Consider the following 19681-nt stretch of genomic DNA (forward strand, 5'->3'; position numbering starts at 1 on the left):
ACTCTGTTCTGGTGTGCAGGAACCTGAAAAGGAAGGCCTAGTGCCCTTAGATAAGGGTGTATTAGGCCTAGAATCTTGAAGTGTGTGTGTTGGCGGTGAGGGTTGTCTGTCTGTGTCCGGCTGTTCAGTCTCGTTCTTATCTGATATACATAATTGCTACTCTGATCTAAACATCTATTTACGTACATAAGTAGAATCTCCTTTTTTATACAAGAGATGATAATTTTTAAATTTTTTACTATGCTAACTTAAAAAAAAGATCTTATTTGAAAATCTCTAAATATTCTATGTGTAATATTAATTATAGGAAAGGACAGACAAAGTCTTCGAATCCAATTTTTTTCCGCTGGATTAGAACCGGTTCTGAGACATACTGAATAATCATGTAAAGCATTGTATTGCAGACAATTTTCCAAGATAAAATAATATGAATAATCCCTGTTATTTGGCCCTAACCTTAAAAAATCCAATGCTCTTATGGTCTTAATATTCTATGTTACATTGTAACAGCATAGAATAATATTTAACCAGCTGCCTTTTATACTTTTGACCAACCTATTTATTGTATGTACTGGGGATAAGACAATGGAGGATAAATTGGTACACTACCCTGATTATGATAAACACAATTATCCCTTATGTAGATAAAGATTAAGGGTTGGAAATATAATCAAGATTTAAGAATCCTAAGGAGCCATCGTATAAGAGGGCGTTTTTATAAAACTTTGGGTACAGGTATGATTTACAGTCTCATGGTACCCTCCTTTCTTGCATTCGACCAAGCCAAATACTTTGTATTTATCATTAAAATTAGAATTTACTGTTTTGTTCATTGGTGGAAAAGTTAAAGACGAAATAATCTGTTTTTATGTTCATTGGCACTGATAGGGAAAAAATGTTCCAACCCATTTTGACTATTCCATCAAATTGATCTAATTTCTTTAGAACAGCCCCTCTGGTAGAATCTATTACACAAGTACCCAAAGTTTTATAATAAAGCTTTTTATTCGTTGGCTTAACAACTTTGGGGACTTACATTGAATTTTATAGGTTGGCTCATTAAGTTGAGTGTCCAAACGTTTCAATTACCTATTTTAATTTACAGAAAGGGTAATTATGTGTATCATCATTGGGGATGTACATCAATTTATCAGCCATTGTCTTATCCCTTTAGATCCCTTCAAATCCTTTATCCATCAAAGTTTTTCTCAATAAAGAAAAATAAAAGACTAGGTTTCGTTGTTTTATCATAAAAAAATCATAACTTGGAAATTTATGCAAAACTAAAAGAGGTGGTTATAAACATTTCAAATGAGTTTGAGTTTAGTTCCTTACAATGTTTATCTTTGAATAAGAATAAAAATGCAGAAAAACCTCTTTTTTATCTTACATACGAGACACCATCAATTTTTTCGCTTTTTTTCAAACAAATGCATAAGAAAAAAATTGCCAGTATTCATCCTTCAATAGAAACTAGAAAGGTAGATAAAAAATGGTTTCCAGATATTGAAAATTTTCAAAATAGTTTTAAGATTGTTCTTGATCTACCTATAACTTTATATTATAAAGGATTCCTTTTTGAACAATACATACGCACACTGGTAAGTTGTACAAAATTATTCAAATGGAATCTAATTGATAGTGATATTTGTACTAAATGTTATGTAAAAAATGATTCAGATCATGCAATTTTTTTCTGCAAATTCCCGAAATACTTCGCCCATTGTCTTGCTATTTTTCTAGATGAAATTTACTTTCAGGGTCGCCCTGAGTTCATTTTCCTTAAAGAAAATTTCTTTCTTTTTAACATCTATTATGAATGCTTTAAAGGTGACGATTTTGCTCAAATTTCGATGCTCATTTTAGCAGCTAAAGACAAGGCGCTAAAAATTAGTAAAGAACCTTGTCTATCAAGATGGAATGAAAACAATTATTTTTCTCAAACATTGCTTTTAGCTCAATTCTGTTCAAAATTATTAGATAAAGGTGGTATATCAACATATCTTATTGAAAAATTTATTAATTTTGTTTTGAAATATAAAGACAACACAAAATACTTTAGTATTTGATTTTCAAACTGTCTCCAAATATAACTAGTTAATTTTTTACAATATATTATAATATTGCTTGTTATTAACAATTTATGTGCTATTTTATAAACTGTATATATTAATAATTCAAGACTATGTGATTTAATTATGTATAGTTTGTTCTTAAAGGAATAAATTATTAAATAAGAATCTATCTATCTATCTTCTGGCTATCCACAATAAAAGCGCTGGCTTTTATCTAGCTTTACTTGCTATCTATCTATCTATCTTTGAAGATTCATGATCTAACTAAAAACACCCCCGTCCCTTTTTTGTGTAGATTTTCCACCTTTTCCCCCAATTCTCCGTTGTGACGGGCGAGGGGGTGGAGGGATCTTTTAGAAATACCATGAGTCAAATATTCCCCCAAGTTGGGGGCGAAAATACCCCCCCCCCCCCCTCCCACCACTTTCCCCATATACCTACGACAAATTGTTAAATTCCCCTACTTCCCCCTCCTCCTCCCTTTATCTCTGATTTCAGCGCTTAGAGGATTGTTGGACATTGCGGTGTGTGTGTGTGTGTGTGTGTCGGTCCGTCCATCCGTCTGTCCGTCGGTGTGCGACTGTTGTTTGATGAAAAAATATTTAATACCAGTTGAGTTACAATAATACAACAAAGCACATCCTCTAAATGTTTAAAGCAATATAAAGATATACAAAAAAGTAAAACATTATCTAGAAAAATCAATTATGATTTCAAAAACTTAATAATCAGTGTTTTGTATTAAAAAAAAAGTGTTTTATTATATATGAAAAAAAGTGTGTTAAGTTTTGAGATAAATTTTGGCATGACTAAAGTGTGAGAAAAAGACATCTGTGCACAAATTTGGAGAGAAACTTAAAGAGACTTTTTTCTCTTTCTTTCTTCCCTTTTTTTTGTTGAAAAAACGGGTGTTTAAAAAACATCTAAAGGGTGCCATACAAAAGCTTAAAAAGCACCTTTATAAGGTGCTTTTTTGATAAAATTTGTGATATATAAAAAGACTTATGACAATGACCAAATTAGAGGATAGAATTGATATGGGGGAGGACCCGCGGTCACCGGTCATGGCCCACGGCGGGCATAGTGGTCACAGCGGTCATCCTGCTGATACATACGGGCAGTATGATGCCTATAATAGTCATATGTCATACATGGACCATACAAATTTACATTTAAACACATATGCTCCACATCAAATTCATTCAGGTGCGATTTTATTTTAAGTTTTTTTTATAATTTTTAAACAATATTATGCAGTTATTATGAATACTAAGTTCTTTAAACTTTGTCAGTTATGTGTTAAAATATTACCAATAGTAAAAACTTTAAAATAAAACTGTTTTGTTACTTACAAAAAAAAAATTATTTCTACATTTTTTTCTGCTTTTGAAAGTTTTAGATTTTTGAGTTTTTTTTCATATAATATTTCATTCTTCTTTTTTATAATTTTTATTCAGAAGGAATTGATATTAGGTAACATCTTTGGAAAAATATTTTTTTATATTAATAAGTTAAATTTTCTTTTTTATATTATTTTTGACTATTTAGAAATTTAATTTTGGTCTTAGAATCGAAGAAGTATTCCTATTATAATTAAGATTGCCTTTTGGATATTAATATGTTATGCATTTAATCACTTTAAAAAGACTTAAACATTAACTTAATCATACAAAATATAACTTTAGCCAATTCATAAAACAATCAGAAATTTTCTATGTTAAGAGGTTTCGTGAATTTTTCCCAAAAATATTTTTAAAAAGTTCCCACGGTTTGTTCTCATAGTAAATAAACATTAAATTTATTAATAAAATTGTTTGAAAACAAAGTTTCATTATTATTTAAAAACATTAATATTCATTGAAAATTTTAATATCATATTATTTACCTAATTATTTTTAACTGGCTGAATTGATATTTTGCTAGATGTAAAATTATAAAACTTAGTTATTATTTAAGTGGTTTAATTCATATATATCAATATAAGATTTTAAAATTTTTGTAGATTCGTTTCAACTATTTTAATCAAAATAGACTAGAAATGATTATGGCTTGTTTTACTTTTTTTATTTTTATAATATCTAGTAAGTTTTACATTCTATTTTTATTATTAAAATAATATTTTATTTAATAAGAAGCTTTAAATGTTAAAAGTTTTTGACTATTAAACTCAAGGCATAACAACTCCTCTGCTGATGCAATTTTCCTATTTTTTTAAATTTTGAGTGGCGTAAAAAAATAATTCTTCCTGTGTCATATCCCTCCCTGTATCTTCACAAAGGAAGGGGGGGGACATTTGAGTGGTACCCAAAGTTTTATAAACACGTTATCTTATTCGTTTCCTTAAAAACTTTGGATTAGTAATTAGTAATTTAGTAGTGTCAAAACTTTTCAACCCATAATTAATCTACGTTGAGGTATTGCAATTTTGTTTATTATCATTGGGGATGTATATCAATGTATCCCCTATTGTCTTATCGCCTAAACACCCTGGTGTGGCCTGCTTACTGACCGAACCAAAAATCTCATGACTTTAAAGCTCCCACGAAGCTCTCTCGACCAGAAAATTAATATTTATCCAGAAATCTGAAAAAAAAGTAAATTCATTTTTGATTTACACATACACACACACAATATATAATAAGGAATAAGCCAATGGACAATATATTGATCAATACATCCCCAATGATGATAAATAAAATCACCCATTCTATTGCTGAAAATTACATGTTAAAATGTTTGAAGCTATTTGATAAAAGTACCTACCAAATTTTATAAGCCAACTAATAAGAAACGGGATTATAAAACTTTGGTTACTAGTGCTTAATTTATAAAATAAAATGGATTCCTAGAATAAGACAATGGATGATAAATTGTTTTTCCTTTCCTATAATGATAAACAAAATTATATTATTTTGAAATTATAGGTTTAAAATTTTATACAATCTAATTAAGATTCAATATTTAGCTGACGAATGTCAAAAATAGTTTATATGTTTTTATAAGGGGGGTGGGTGTTGTTGTGTGATCATATATTTATTATTAAACCAATCATGTTATGATATCATACCCCCCCCCCTCCAAATTTTCACAAGAAATTTAATTATCAAAAAATGCAATGTTTTTTTACTGTAAGGATATTTTAAGAACTTTTTTCACAGGGATCTACAGGGATAAGACAATGACCAATAAATTTATATACATCCCCAATGATGATACACAAAATTACACCTTTTGTAGATTGGAATTAGAAGTTGATAGTTTAGAGACTTAACTTAGTGAACCAATAGCCAACGAACAAGGGAACGTTTTTATAAAACTTTGGGGAATAGTTTAATTAACATCCCAATGTCCCCTCCCTCCCTGTTTTTTTATGATTAAAAAAAATTAAACAAAAATCCTTGAAGTTCAAGATAAAAATTACATGAATAATTAATGATATTTTAATGTTTATAATCAAATATAATCATTTGTTTAAGTCAGGAAGGGAGGGGACAATGGACTGTTTATTACACTAGTCCTCAAAGTTTTTAATAACTTTTCTTATTCATTGGCTTAACAACTTTGGGGACTTTTTTTTGAATATTGATTGGTTGATTCAATAAGTTGAGTGTCCAAATGTTTCAACCAATAACTGTTAAGAGGGATTTTTGTGTATCATCATTGGGGATATACATCAATTTACCGGTCATTGTCTTATCCCTTTAGATCCCTTGTATGTTTAAGTAATATGATAAATTATGAATATATTATGTTATATAATTTTGCTTTAAGAGTAATTACATTTTTTTTCTCATGTACATTATGTCAAGTAATGTTTATGTCACTTAAATTTTCAGCCATTTAAAAAAGTAACATTTTTAATTCAACCATTTTATTATATCATATTAATGTTAAACTATTGTATAAAGTTGAAAGTTTCTTTGTTTTATCTATAAGATCTCGCTAACCACTGAACCGATAGAGTTCTCCATTTTAGAGAAGATTGTCTTAGGTTTTAGTATGGTTTTAGGCTAGATTTATATGTAAGTCTTGGTATTTTTTTGCTAGTCATGGGATGGTTTTAGGCTATTTTCGCCCTACTTCTTCTCCTTCAAATAAGATGTTAGGGTGCTAGTTTTAAAAGTTAGATTACATACGTTTATTACAAAATTCTTAAATTAATGTTTTTTTTGTTTGTAAGTCTTGGGAATTCTAAGGCTAATTCTCTAATAGTTTTTGGATGGTTTTAGGCTATTTTTTGACATATAATTTGACGTTTTTTTCTGTTTTAGATTGGTCGGGCGATAAGTACGGGTATGGTCGGTATCCTGGTATGATACCTGGCTCCCTCACTCCTCCAGATAAATTAAACGGTGATCATTGTAGGTAAGGTACCCAAAGTTTTATCATTGTAGGTAAGGTACCCAAAGTTTCATAACTCACTTTGTCCGTCTGTCCGCAATGCTATGGGGAAACGTGATTTTCTTGGTTGCTATTCAAGATGGACGGCTGAATTTTTTGTGTAGATTCCTAATACCTAAGAGAATCCAGTATGTTTTTACTTGGTCTGTAGGTCTATCAGTCATGCTACAAAAGAGCATTATAAATTTTATGGGAAAAGGTTTAGTGATTTTATCCCCATGTACTGAATAGGTATCTTCTTATAAATTACGTTTGTCCGTTTGTCACTCCACAATTTTTTTTGTTATTCTCCACTAAAAAAGAATGCATTTAGTTTGTCTGTCTGTCTGTTTGTCATACATTTAAGTGGTATTATCCTCTTAGAAATTTTTTTTTCTATATTGAAAATTTGAGTACCCCCCCCCCCCCCCCCCTCGACAGCGAACTATGAACTCCGGCCGCAGCGCTCGGCTCCCTAGCCTGCCTAGCCGCAGCGCTCGGCCCCCTTGCCTGCCTAGCCGCAGCGCTCGGCCCCCTAGCCTGCCTAGCCGCAGCGCTCGGCTCCCTAGCCTAAAACCTAACCTAACCTAAAATAGTTGTTCGTCGGTAGTCGGGGGGGGGGGGGGGGGGGGTACAAAATTGAAAAAAATTAAAAAAAAATTTCTAAGAGGATAACGCCATTTAAGTTTGTATGACTTTGAAACCGATAAATACTCGCTGGATTATAACTGGTTCTCTGCCATACTGAAAAATCATGTATGGCATTTTAATATCCGCGGAAAGCTGTCTATGATACGATATTCCATTTCATGAAAACTAAACTTGTTCGAAATTAACCAGAATTTTATTTTCAGTCCTGGTTTAGGCCCCATCCCGCCTGGTAGTCATTGGGGCGGTAATCCCCTAGCAATTTCCACCATGGCCGGGCCCATGCAGACACCACCCTCTTCACCCCCCATGTCTATAGAGAGATTTGGGTAAGTCATGGTTTTATGCCACTTGCGCATTTTTGTTATGAAAATATTCCAAAAAACAGTGAAATTGTTAAATCATTTTTTTTCATACTTTGTTTAATTTATCTTCCATTAACTTTTCCACCTTTGCAATTGTCCAAGAGGGCATTGGGCAAGGGGTGATTTTGTTTATCATAGGCAATGTATTGTCTATTTTCTTATCCCTTAAGATCCCCGGTAATAATCTAATTTCAATTACAAAAAAAGAAGTAGAACAATAAATCAATTAAAAATTAGCAGAACAATAAAATCTCCAAGAAATAAAGAAATCTTTCAATTCTCTGAATTTTAAAATTTTTGCGTTCAACAACAAAAATTTGAAAATTAGGCAAATTTGAAAACAACAAGAAAATAAAATATTTTCAGGGAGGGAGGAGGGGACATTGGGCTGTTTATTACACTAGTCCCCAAAGTTTTCTTATTCGTTTAATTAACAACCTCGGGGACTTTTTATTAAATTTTGATTGGTGGGTTTATTAAGTTGAGTATCCAAACTTTCAACCATTAATTGTAATATAAAAGAGGGTTAATTTTGTGTATCATCATTGGGTATGTACATCAATTTATCGTCAATTGTCTTATCCCTTTAGATCCCTGAAAATTTGTAACAACAAGAAAATAAAAAATTATTGCAAGAATATAAAGAAAAGATTCATCATTAAATTTCTTTTTTTTTGTATAGCATTTCTCTTGAAGGAGGAGAATTAAGATTACACTGGTACCCAAACTTTTTATAACCACATTAACTTATTTGTTTGCTCCATATTTTTGGGTACTTTTACTGACTTGTGATTTGCCAGTTCCTAACTATTAGTGTTAAACCTATTTAATTTAGTTTATCATCATTAGGGAAATACATTAAATTATCGTCCATTGTCTTATCCCTTAAGATCATTGCTACTTAATAATTTTTAGCTTTTCACACTTTGCATAATTTTATTCCTTAATTTTTTAAAACCAGATTCTTTGTTAAGTTTATGATTTTCATAAAATTGTGTTCTTTTTCTTTTAAAAAAATATTCAAATTCATGCTCTTGTAAATTATTTAGCATTTTGTTTTAATATAAAATATTACTTTTGGCCAGTGATCTAAAGAGATAAGACAATGAATGTGAAATTGGTATACATCCCCAAAAATGTCTAACAAAATTACCCCTTCTGTAGATTGAATGTTGGGTTGAAAATTTTTGACCAACCAATGTAAAGGCAGTGAGAAATTAAGTATAAAACTTTGGGTACTGGTATAATTTACAGTCCAATGTTCCCTCCCTCCCTAAAGATTTTAGTGCAAAAATAACAAAGAAGTATTTACTGTAAATTGTAATATGAAAATTATGGTATCAAATTAAAAGCCATTTTTCTTAATCATGTCAAATTATAGAGAAGAGAATAAACAATGTAGTGAACGAAGCTACTCTATAATTTACTCATGCCTGTACGTCCATAATAATATTAGTTTTAATATTGTTTAAAATAAAGATAATGCACCCATGGATCTAAAGGGATAAGACATTGGCCGATAGATTGATATACATCCCCAATGATTATACACAAAATTACTTCTTCTGTAGATTTCAATAAGTGGTTGAAACGTTTGGACACTCAACTTAACGACACAACCAATTAATTTCATCAAAGTCCCTGAAGTTTTTAAGCCAACGAATAAGTTAACATTATAAAACTTTGGGGACTAGTGTAATAAACAGCCCAATGTCCCCTCCCTTTCTGGCAATATTCTTAAAATTTTGTTTATGCTACGCTATTTAGAACACAAAAAAACTATTGTGTTTAATGTTTTAAACCACTTTTAAGAATTATTCCGCCGCCAACATTTAAACAAAACCATCCCCCCGTCATTACCCCCCTCCTCTTTTCTAATGTCCAGTGAACCAATGGTATATCTTGACTTCTCTGGCTCTCAACCAATGAGAGACGAGTATTGGGATTGACTTTTTGACTCTCGCGGATTTTTCAACCAATCAGAGGCCGTTGGTCACTAGAGCGATCTTTTTGTGTGCGTTTTTTTTGTAATTTGATAGCCTTAAGACAATTTTGCCTTTTTAAAGCAATTTATTTTTAAAATGGTCCTTTTAAAAATGAAATTAATTAACTTTTATAATAAAAATACTTTTTCTAAGAAATATTATGTAAATAAATTCAAAAAGTATTGAATTATAATAAAAATTCAATAAAAATAAATATTTAAGTCTTTAAACGTTGTGTAAAATGTATAATACCCTAGGGAGGGAGAGGACATTGGATTCTAAATTATTATTGTTCCCAAAGTTTAATAAAAGACGCCGACTTAAAACTTTGGGTACCTTTTATTAAAGTTTAACAGTTTGATATTCAGAATGCGTAATTTTGTTTATCATCATTAGAGATGTACATCAATTTAGCATCTATTGTCTTATCCCTTAAGATCCCTGATAATACCTATATGTATACCTCATTGTTTTAGTAATCATCTTGGTCGATTTATTATTATTTTTTCTTCTGTTGTTATTTCCCTGTCACTGGTATCAAATGTTGAAGAAATTTGAGAGGTGGGGGGGAAAGAAGGCTTTTACATATTTTTCTACAGGGAGGGAGGGGACATTGGACTTAAAATAATACAGATCCACAAAGTTTTATATATATGATATCTTATATGTTGGATTGAAAACTTTGGGGACTCTTGCTTGGGTGTCAGTGTCCAAACTTTTCCACCAATATTTTAAACTACAAGTTATTTTGTTATTAAGCATTGGGGGTGTGCATTAATTTAATGTCCATTGTCTTATCCCTTAAGATCTCTGAGAAAGAGAAAGGAGATATAGAGAGGGAGGGAGGGATAGAGAAATGGAGGGGGAAAAGCACATCTGGACTTTTCCCATGCTCTTAAGATACAAAAATAGGGATAATTGTACTCAAAACAAAGTAAATAGCATAGAACCTGTTATGAAGCCTTCTTAAAATTGAGACTTCAATAAAATAAGCTGTTTGAGTGATCTTATGAAACAATTAAAAATCTTATTATTACATACTTTTGTAGAACTCTTGTCTCTTATATTTAAGATGTTAAAGAAATTCAAAGGAAAATATTTATTTTTATACAGTAGGTATTTAAGATGGTTTTAAATCATATTTATATGTGCAATTTATTTACTTATAATATCATAAAGAAATGGGTGGAATAAATGGTTGTAGATCAATTGGCCTATCACTGTATCTTACTATTCAGTGATAGTCCAATGGAAGATAGATATATTCTTCATTTATTTTATAATCCATTGTCTTTCCCCTCCATCTATCTTTCTTTTAATGTGTTTAGTAAGTTTTGTAACCCAAATAAGATTAGTAAAACGAGGTGCCTATTGCTTTTGGTTTGTATTGAAACTAAAGACCGGATATAATTAACTCTTAAATTCCATATAATATGTAAAACTAAGATTTATAATTAAACAGGGTACCCACGGCTTTTGGTCGGTATTCAAACAAACAAACGGATATAATTGCTCTAATACCCAAAATAGTAAAGCTTAGGTATTAGTCTATTAAAAGATCCCATGGATTTTGGTTTGTATTTATACAAAAAAAAAAAACAGGAAATAATGGCTCTTAACCCCAATATGACATATATTTTTTAGAGGGTGCCCATAGCTTTTGGTTACTACTCAAACTAAAAACCGGATTAATGGCTCTTAAACCCAAATAAGATTAGTAAAACTATGTTGAAGGGAGGGGGCGGTTGTGACACTTTTTGAAACCCCCCCCTTTGTAAACAGGGTGCCCATGGCTTGTGGTTAGAATTCAAACTAAAGACCGGACGTAAATGGCTCTTAAACCCCAAATAAAAATAGTAAAAGAATGGCTCTTATAAACAAAATTTTCACTCTGTAAATACTTTTCTCGTATTCATTCGAATACGGTGGATAGGAACCGGTTCTCATCCATACGAAAAAACTATGTCTAGCATCGTATTATATCCAGCTTTCTACGAATATAGAAATGTACATTTACAATCATAAGATTAAAACCAGTTTTTGTAGCCGGTGCCTTCGGCACCTCGGGGCTAAAAAAACTAGTTTTATGTACTTTCTATATCCGCGGAAAGCGGTTTATAATACGATGAAAGAAATAACTATTATCTTTATCCTAATTCTTGTCTTTTACAGGTTGGGAGGGATAGAACATTACAACATTAAATTAATATAACAACCTAGAATTCAGAAATTTCATACATGAAGAATTTTCCATTGTCTTATCCATTAATCCCTGGGGTTTGCATTTACTTTAACAGTTTAAAAACCAATTTTGGTTTTAGGGAAGAATGGAGAAGGGGGTGGAAATTGCATTTAAAAAAAAAAATTTCAGGCCAAAAGGCTCTTTAAAAGATTTTAATAGTTGAAAAAAAACTTTTTTAGTAGCTATGGTTTAGGGATAGAAAAATAGGTCAAATTGCAATTGTTGCATTGGATCTTCAGGGATAAGACAATGGACGATAAAATGATGTACATTCCCGATTATGATAAACAAAATGAAATTTTATTCAGTTGGACACCACTGGTTTGTTCAACAAAGTCAATAATTGAAAAAACTTGTTTTTAAAAACTTTGGATACCAGTATAATCTTTTTAACATTATCCCATGTAATTTTTTTTCTATTGTAGGTCATCATATCGGTTAAAAGAGCAGCGATTAACCCGTGATGCGATGAAGAAATATTTGAGGGAACGTGGAGATATGGTCGTAGTTATTTTACATGCTAAGGTAGGCACTTTTATTTGTAGAACCTTTGTCTGTATGTGAATAGTAGTTTGTTTGTTGTGTCTGTCTGTCTGTAAAGCACTTTTCTTACATAAAAAAGCTACAGAGATAGGTGAGTGGAAGATAAAATAATCCAGTACCCAATCATTTAAACTATACAAAAAAAGAATCATATACTTTCTAAATTAGAAAATTTGTTTGTTTCTCTTAACCAATGAATATAATCAAAATCACCCCATTTGTAGATAAAATTGTTAGTTTAAATGTTTGGGCACTACTAGTTTGGAACTAATTAAAATATAATGATAGTACCCAAAGTTTTGAGTTATAAAACTTTGGGTACCAGTATAATTCACAGTCTAAAGTCCCCTCCTTCTTTATATTTTGATTACCTAAACAATATGATTCATTTTAAAAATTCTCTATTTTTTTCATAGGTTGCTCAAAAGTCGTACGGTAACGAGAAGCGTTTTTTCTGTCCGCCGCCGTGCATCTACCTGTACGGCGACGGCTGGCGGCGGAAGCGTGAGGAGATGCAGCGGGCCGGCGAGTCGGAGCAGGGCAGCCAGCTGTGCGCATTCATTGGCATCGGCAACAGCGAACAGGACATGCAGCAGTTGGATCTAAATGGAAAGGTAAATAACAAGAAAGTCATAATATATAAATAAAATCGGCCAATAAATAAAAACATTGTTTTTGAAAGCAAAGGCACTCTATAATCTAATACACGGCTGGTTTTTTATTAAATGAATAAGTTAGGGTACAATGTTTGGCACTTTCGATATAAGTAAATGATAATAAAAAACCCATAGAATGCGATAATAACTTCAGAAAAATCGAAGAAAATAGTTTTCATACTTAATTAACGTTTTTAAGTTTTTCTTCAAAAAGTTTAGATAAGATGCCTTTAAAAGTCGTCTATGATTTTGTCAGGGATAAAAATGTAACTTTAAAATAAGAATTACAACATATTTTGTCAATTAGTACAAAGTAAAATTTTGAACATTTTATTGATCAGTATATTTTTTAAAATGTGAAGTAGAAACCTGAATATTTTATCATGAAAATTGTGTTATGATTTGATTGTCTGCTAGATTACAAGAAAAAAGATACTGACAGTACTTGTTGGTTCTTTAAAAAAAATTAGGTAGATTACTTTCAGAACCCCTCTTTTTGCAACGTTATTTTAATAGAACAGAGACGTAATCTTAGTGTACTCAATATCTAGACAGCCAACCATTGTTTTAGAATTGTTCAATTTTTTTAACTTCTGATAAAAACAGAATTAATGGTATTTTTGTAAATATTATACCTCCAAGAAATGGCTATACTTCCCAATCATATGTTGTGTGATATTTAAGAGGAATTATTTTGATATAATGTCATTAAAATATTCGTTGAAAAAAGTGCTATTCTAGCTTATACTTTACATTTTAATGTGTATGATAATTCAAATAAAAGATAATGAAGATTTATATTATATTTAATTGTTATAATTATAAAGAAAAACCTGGAAACAGTAAAAAACTGACTTTATTTTATTGACGTAGGGAAAATTTTGTCAAATATTTGAATAAAAAAGCAATATAAAACAAAATAAATTATTTTTAATATAGTCACAAAAAGGCTTAATGAGTTTAGGAAATATTTCATTCACTAATCATGTCATTTAAACTCTATTACATAGAATACAGTGTAAAAAGATGTTCTCGTTTTAATTTTAAGTAATTTCAAATGCATTTTAATACCTTTTAATGATTTATTTTTTGAAACATCTTTTTATAAAATGTTAATGATTTTTGAAGTTATATGTTAAAATGTTTTTAAATTATGTTAACATTTTGTTTTAAATGTAGAAAATTGGTAATTCTAAACATTCTAAAAATGATTTTATTAAATTTTCATCACTTAAATTGCATGTTTGATGAAATTTTCAACTGATAATTCAAGAAAAATCGTTTAAGTTTTATTATATTTTACTTTGAAATGTTAAAAAAATATATTATTGTCAAAAATGTGGAAGTTATACTTTCCTCAAAAAAAGACCTAAAACATGCAAATTAACACGTGTAATGAGATTTTTTTTCTTTCAGGTTTAATTTTAAGTAATTATTGATATTTTTTGTAAAAAGGATTTTATATAAAAAGTTTTAAAACTCGAGTTATGTAGTGGTTCTAAAAAAGGTTGCGAATTTATGCAATTTTCTTGCAAAAAAAATTTTCTAGGATTTTAAAAATAGCAAAGGATGTTATTAGACGTACTTACAGATACAATTGCTAAGTCATTTTGGCCAAACACTAAAATAAAGTTTTGACATCTGAGGGCCCATACGTGAATAGTAAACATTGTCTGTTAGTCTGTAAATACATTAGCCTTTTTCATCAATATTTTTCTAAAGCGATCTGAAGGGATAAGACAATGGCCAATTAATCAATGTACATCCCCATTGATGGTAAATAAAATTACCCGTTATGTAGGTAACAATAAGTGGTTAAAACTAAAATTTTAACTAACCAATTAAAATTCAATAAAAGTGTCCCAAGTTGTTAAGCTATTATTATACACACTTTAGGGACTAGTGTAATAAACAGCCCAATGTCCCCTCCCCCCCCCCCCCCCATGTATTCTAATTATTATTATTTTTTCAGCATTACTGTGCAGCCAAGACCCTGTTTATTTCTGATTCTGACAAGCGGAAACATTTCCTGCTGTCCCTCAAGATGTTCTATGGAAATGGTAAGAACTACAAACAACAATTTTATGATGGTAGAGTTTTCACAGATTTTTTTGTTGTTTAAAAAAAGGTTGTAAAGGGTTAAGACAATGGATGATAAATTGATGTACATTCCCAATTATGTTGTTCAAAATTACCCCTTCTGTAGATTAATTCAAAATTGATTAAAAGTACCCAAAGTTTTTGATCCAGTGGGTACCTGTGTAATTCATAGTTCAATGTCCACTCCCTCCCAGAAAGAAAACAAAACATTTTTATTGAAAAATTTTGGATATAAAATCAGCTGGATGTATGTTTTTTTCTGTTTAGATCTAATAAACAACTGGATTGATCGTTTTCTATTGGGATAGGGCAGGTTCTTAACCATTGGGTAAGGGGATGCTACAACTCCTAGAATGGATTACTCCTAGAAGGGATTAACGCCCCCCCCTTGAAAAAAAAATATTTCTACTCATAAGGTTGCGTGATAAAATTTCAACATTAATTTCCATTTTTTTCAGGAACCGATATTGGCGTCTTTCACTCGAAGCGTATCAAAGTAATCTCAAAACCATCCAAAAAGAAGCAGAGTTTGAAGAACGCTGACCGTAAGTACTTTTCCTAATTGGTTGAAAAGTTTAGACACTTATTGTAGAGTTGCTTTGCTACTTTGCTTTTGGTTCTTTCTAATCCAAAAATAGTCAGGGATCTTAAGGGATAAGACAATGGACGATAAATTAATGTACACTCCAATTATAGGTAATAAAAGTCCCCACAGTTTTCAAGCCAACATTCAAATAAACTTTCTTTTGGGAATTTTTTTTATGTTTAGTTTTTTTAATACTTTGGGTACTAATAAACTTTTTTCTAAAACTTTGGGTACCACTAAATTTTTTCAAATACTTTGGATACCAAAAGTTTTTCTATATTTAGTATGTATCGCGAGCGGGACTAAGGTAGCCCTGTTCAACCGCCTGAGGTCCCAGACAGTGTCCACCCGGTACCTGCATGTAGAGAATGGGAACTTTCACGCGTCCAGCGTCCAGTGGGGTGCCTTCACCATCCATTTGTGTAAGTATTTTATTCATTTTAGCCCCCCCCCAAAAAAAAAAAAAATTATAATCTTACCTACCTACCATGTTTTATAAAAAAAAATTGGACTTACATTTTGTAACATTTTTACACATTTTTACACATTTTTTCTAGAAGTATATTGATTTTTTTATGAAATATGTTCAAAAAGAAAAAATAATGGAAACGGTTTAATTATTACAAGGGGCGATTTTTCTTAGGAGTTTGTCTAGGATCTTTGAGAAGCTTTATTGTAAAGGAGAACCATATCGGTTCAGCATTTAGCGAGATCCTTCGCTATACACACACACATAAACATTTACTTACTATAGCGGATGCGCCACTAGCCTCTAGGGGCTCTGTATATGAAATGGTTGAAAAAAGCAGGAAAATTTGCCTAAATCTGTCCCATCCGAAGACTTAAATCTGGAAATAAAATAGCCTAATACTTTCTAAAGGCACAAGTAAAAATTCCCTAAAAAAAGTTTATTAGTCATTGAGATCTTAAGCTTCAGACTTTATATAATAAAATATTTTTATAGTGGATGATAACGAGAGCGAGAGCGAAGAGTTTACCGTCCGCGACGGCTACATACACTACGGTTCGTCTGTCAAACTGGTCTGTAGCATCACCGGCATGGCACTGCCTAGGCTTATAATTAGAAAGGTAAGTTTATTTTTATTGGTTGAAAAGTTATTACACTGCTAATTTGATCCAAACAATCAAGATTTAGTTAAAGTACCCAAAGTTTTTTAGCCAATAAGTAAAAAAAAATTTATTTATAAAACTTTGGGTACTAGCTGGTTTGTAGCAGTATCGGCATGGCACTGCCAAGGCTTATCATCAGAAAGGTAAGGTTACCCTTAAGAATCTTAAGGAATAAGACAATGGACGATAAATTGATGTTAATATCCAATGATGATAAGCATAATCACCCTGTTGGTTTTAATACTGCTAATTTCATCCAAACAAGATTTGGTAAAAGTACTTAAAGATTTAAGTCGACTAATGAGAGAACTTGAATATAAAACTTTGGGTACCAGTGTAAATTACAGTCCAATTTTCATTCCTGGTAAAATCTATATTTATTAATCTAATAAGTATGTGTTATTTAAATACTCCACCATTAACAGGATTATTTCTATCCAGGTTGACAAACAGATGGCCATCCTTGACGCTGACGATCCTGTCAGCCAGCTACACAAGTGTGCCTTCTACATGAAGGATACTGACAGGATGTACCTCTGTCTGTCTCAGGAGAGGATTATTCAGTTCCAGGTATTAATAAATAGATAGATGATAGATAGATAGATAGATATATACAAGTGTACCTTCTACATGAAGGATACTGACAGGATGTACCTCTGTCTGTCTCAGGAGAGGATTATTCAGTTCCAGGTATTAATAAATAGATAGATGATAGATAGATAGATAGATATATACAAGTGTACCTTCTACATGAAGGATACTGACAGGATGTACCTCTGTCTGTCTCAGGAGAGGATTATTCAGTTCCAGGTATTAATAAATAGATAGATGATAGATAGATAGATAGATATATACAAGTGTACCTTCTACATGAAGGATACTGACAGGATGTACCTCTGTCTGTCTCAGGAGAGGATTATTCAGTTCCAGGTATTAATAAATAGATAGATGATAGATAGATAGATAGATATATACAAGTGTGCCTTCTACATGAAGGATACTGACAGGATGTACCTCTGTCTGTCTCAGGAGAGGATTATTCAGTTCCAGGTATTAATAGATAGATAGATAGATATATACAAGTGTACCTTCTACATGAAGGATACTGACAGGATGTACCTCTGTCTGTCTCAGGAGAGGATTATTCAGTTCCAGGTATTAATAAATAGATAGATGATAGATAGATAGATAGATATATACAAGTGTACCTTCTACATGAAGGATACTGACAGGATGTACCTCTGTCTGTCTCAGGAGAGGATTATTCAGTTCCAGGTATTAATAGATAGATAGATAGATATATACAAGTGTACCTTCTACATGAAGGATACTGACAGGATGTACCTCTGTCTGTCTCAGGAGAGGATCATTCAGTTCCAGGTATTAATAGATAGATAGATGATAGATAAATAGATAGATATATACAAGTGTACCTTCTACATGAAGGATACTGACAGGATGTACCTCTGTCTGTCTCAGGAGAGGATCATTCAGTTCCAGGTATTAATAGATAGATAGATGATAGATAAATAGATAGATATATACAAGTGTACCTTCTACATGAAGGATTTTAAGTTATTCAATAGATTTAACGACGAAGTATAAATGGATACAAATTGAATGTAAATTAAATGTAAATTGATACTCGCAGCTGGCTAAAATAATGATACCCCCTTTACCCCATCCCCTCCCCTCCTACAGGATGAACGAATTGACCAATAAATGAGCTGAATTGACTACAATTTTTCTCACTGTCATAAAAATATATAACTATGGTTGTATCACATTAAAATACTTGAATTTTGATGATTAATAAATTTATTTATTTTAGGCTACCCCATGTCCTAAAGAGCCCAACAAGGAGATGTTGAATGACGGCGCTAACTGGACAATTATCTCCACCGACAAGGTAATAGAATCGTTCTTGTTTTCCCAGTATGGCTTCGAAACCGGTTAATATCCGCTGGATTAGAACCGGTTATCAGGCATACTAAAAAATCTGGTATAGGATATTTTTACAGACAATTTCCCATTAAAATGAAAAATTATAATACAAAAACCAGTTTTGTTAACCCAAAATATATATCTAAAGGCGACTTTTATCCTATTGTTTTCAATTAGATATTTATCCAGGGAGGGATGGGACATTGGGCTGTAAATTACACTAGCCCCCAAAGTTTTAAAATAACACTTTCTTTTTCTTTGGCCTAACAACCTTGGGGACTTTTATTGAATTTTGATTGGTTGGTTCATTTAGTTGAGTGTCCTAACATTTCACTTATTGTAATCTACAGAAGGGGTAACGTTGTGTATCATCATTAGAGATTAACATCAATTTATCAGCCATTGTCTTATCCCTTTACATCCCTGTAATTATCATAACTAATAAGCAATTTTATTCCAGGTTGAATATCAGTTCTACGAGGGAATGGGGCCGGTGCGCGCCCCCGTCACCCCCGTGCCCGTGGTCCACTCCCTGCACCTGAATGGGGGCGGGGACGTGGCCATGCTCGAGCTGACCGGGGAGTGTTTCACCCCCAACCTCAAGGTGTGGTTCGGCGATGTGGAGAGCGAGACAATGTATAGGTATGTGATTTTTTTTGGTTGGGTATGGGGGAGGCATAAAAATAGCCTAAAACTATACAAAGACTTTAATTTTAAAACACGTATATAGAACCAATAGAAATAGAAGAATAGAAGCATATTCTGAACCCTTTTTTCGTCAGATCTAAGAAGGAACATTCCTAGCAGACAAAAGTATTGTTTACTTTCGACTCAAGTTTATGTGGATTCTTAAGAAATTATAGACTCGCTACTCGATAGTGAGGCAAAATTATTTTTGTGAAAAATCATCCAAAAGCACATTAAAAATCTACAAAAAATTAAACAAAATCATATGTTGATAACCCTTTAAGATTTTATTTAATTTTTGTAAATTTTTTTAATCGATTTTGGAGGATTTTTCACAAA

General features: G+C 31.6%; 1 protein-coding gene across 3 annotated transcripts in view; it reads left to right on the forward strand.

Annotated features, from left to right (window-relative positions):
* Positions 1-19681, forward strand: part of Su(H) (recombining binding protein suppressor of hairless) — a 57929-nt gene that overhangs the window by 35912 nt on the left and 2336 nt on the right. Inside the window, exons 1-12 of one of the 3 annotated variants that reach the window (XM_080147211.1) lie at positions 2664-3281; positions 6347-6440; positions 7310-7432; positions 12121-12220; positions 12655-12852; positions 14867-14984; positions 15453-15539; positions 15865-16002; positions 16545-16669; positions 17153-17281; positions 18543-18620; positions 19116-19297. In XM_080147211.1, the coding sequence (XP_080003337.1) occupies positions 3080-3281; positions 6347-6440; positions 7310-7432; positions 12121-12220; positions 12655-12852; positions 14867-14984; positions 15453-15539; positions 15865-16002; positions 16545-16669; positions 17153-17281; positions 18543-18620; positions 19116-19297 (1574 nt within the window). In that variant the 5' untranslated portion in view covers positions 2664-3079. Of the gene's footprint in view, positions 1-2663; positions 3282-6346; positions 6441-7309; positions 7433-12120; positions 12221-12654; positions 12853-14866; positions 14985-15452; positions 15540-15864; positions 16003-16544; positions 16670-17152; positions 17282-18542; positions 18621-19115; positions 19298-19681 lie in introns of those variants that run through there. The other 2 variants (XM_080147212.1, XM_080147213.1) reach the window with 2 other exon arrangements.

The sequence above is a fragment of the Acartia tonsa genome, chromosome 14 (assembly GCF_053477335.1).
Source record: "Acartia tonsa isolate MP-2025a chromosome 14, ASM5347733v1, whole genome shotgun sequence".
In the NCBI taxonomy this organism is placed as follows: domain Eukaryota; kingdom Metazoa; phylum Arthropoda; class Copepoda; order Calanoida; family Acartiidae; genus Acartia; species Acartia tonsa.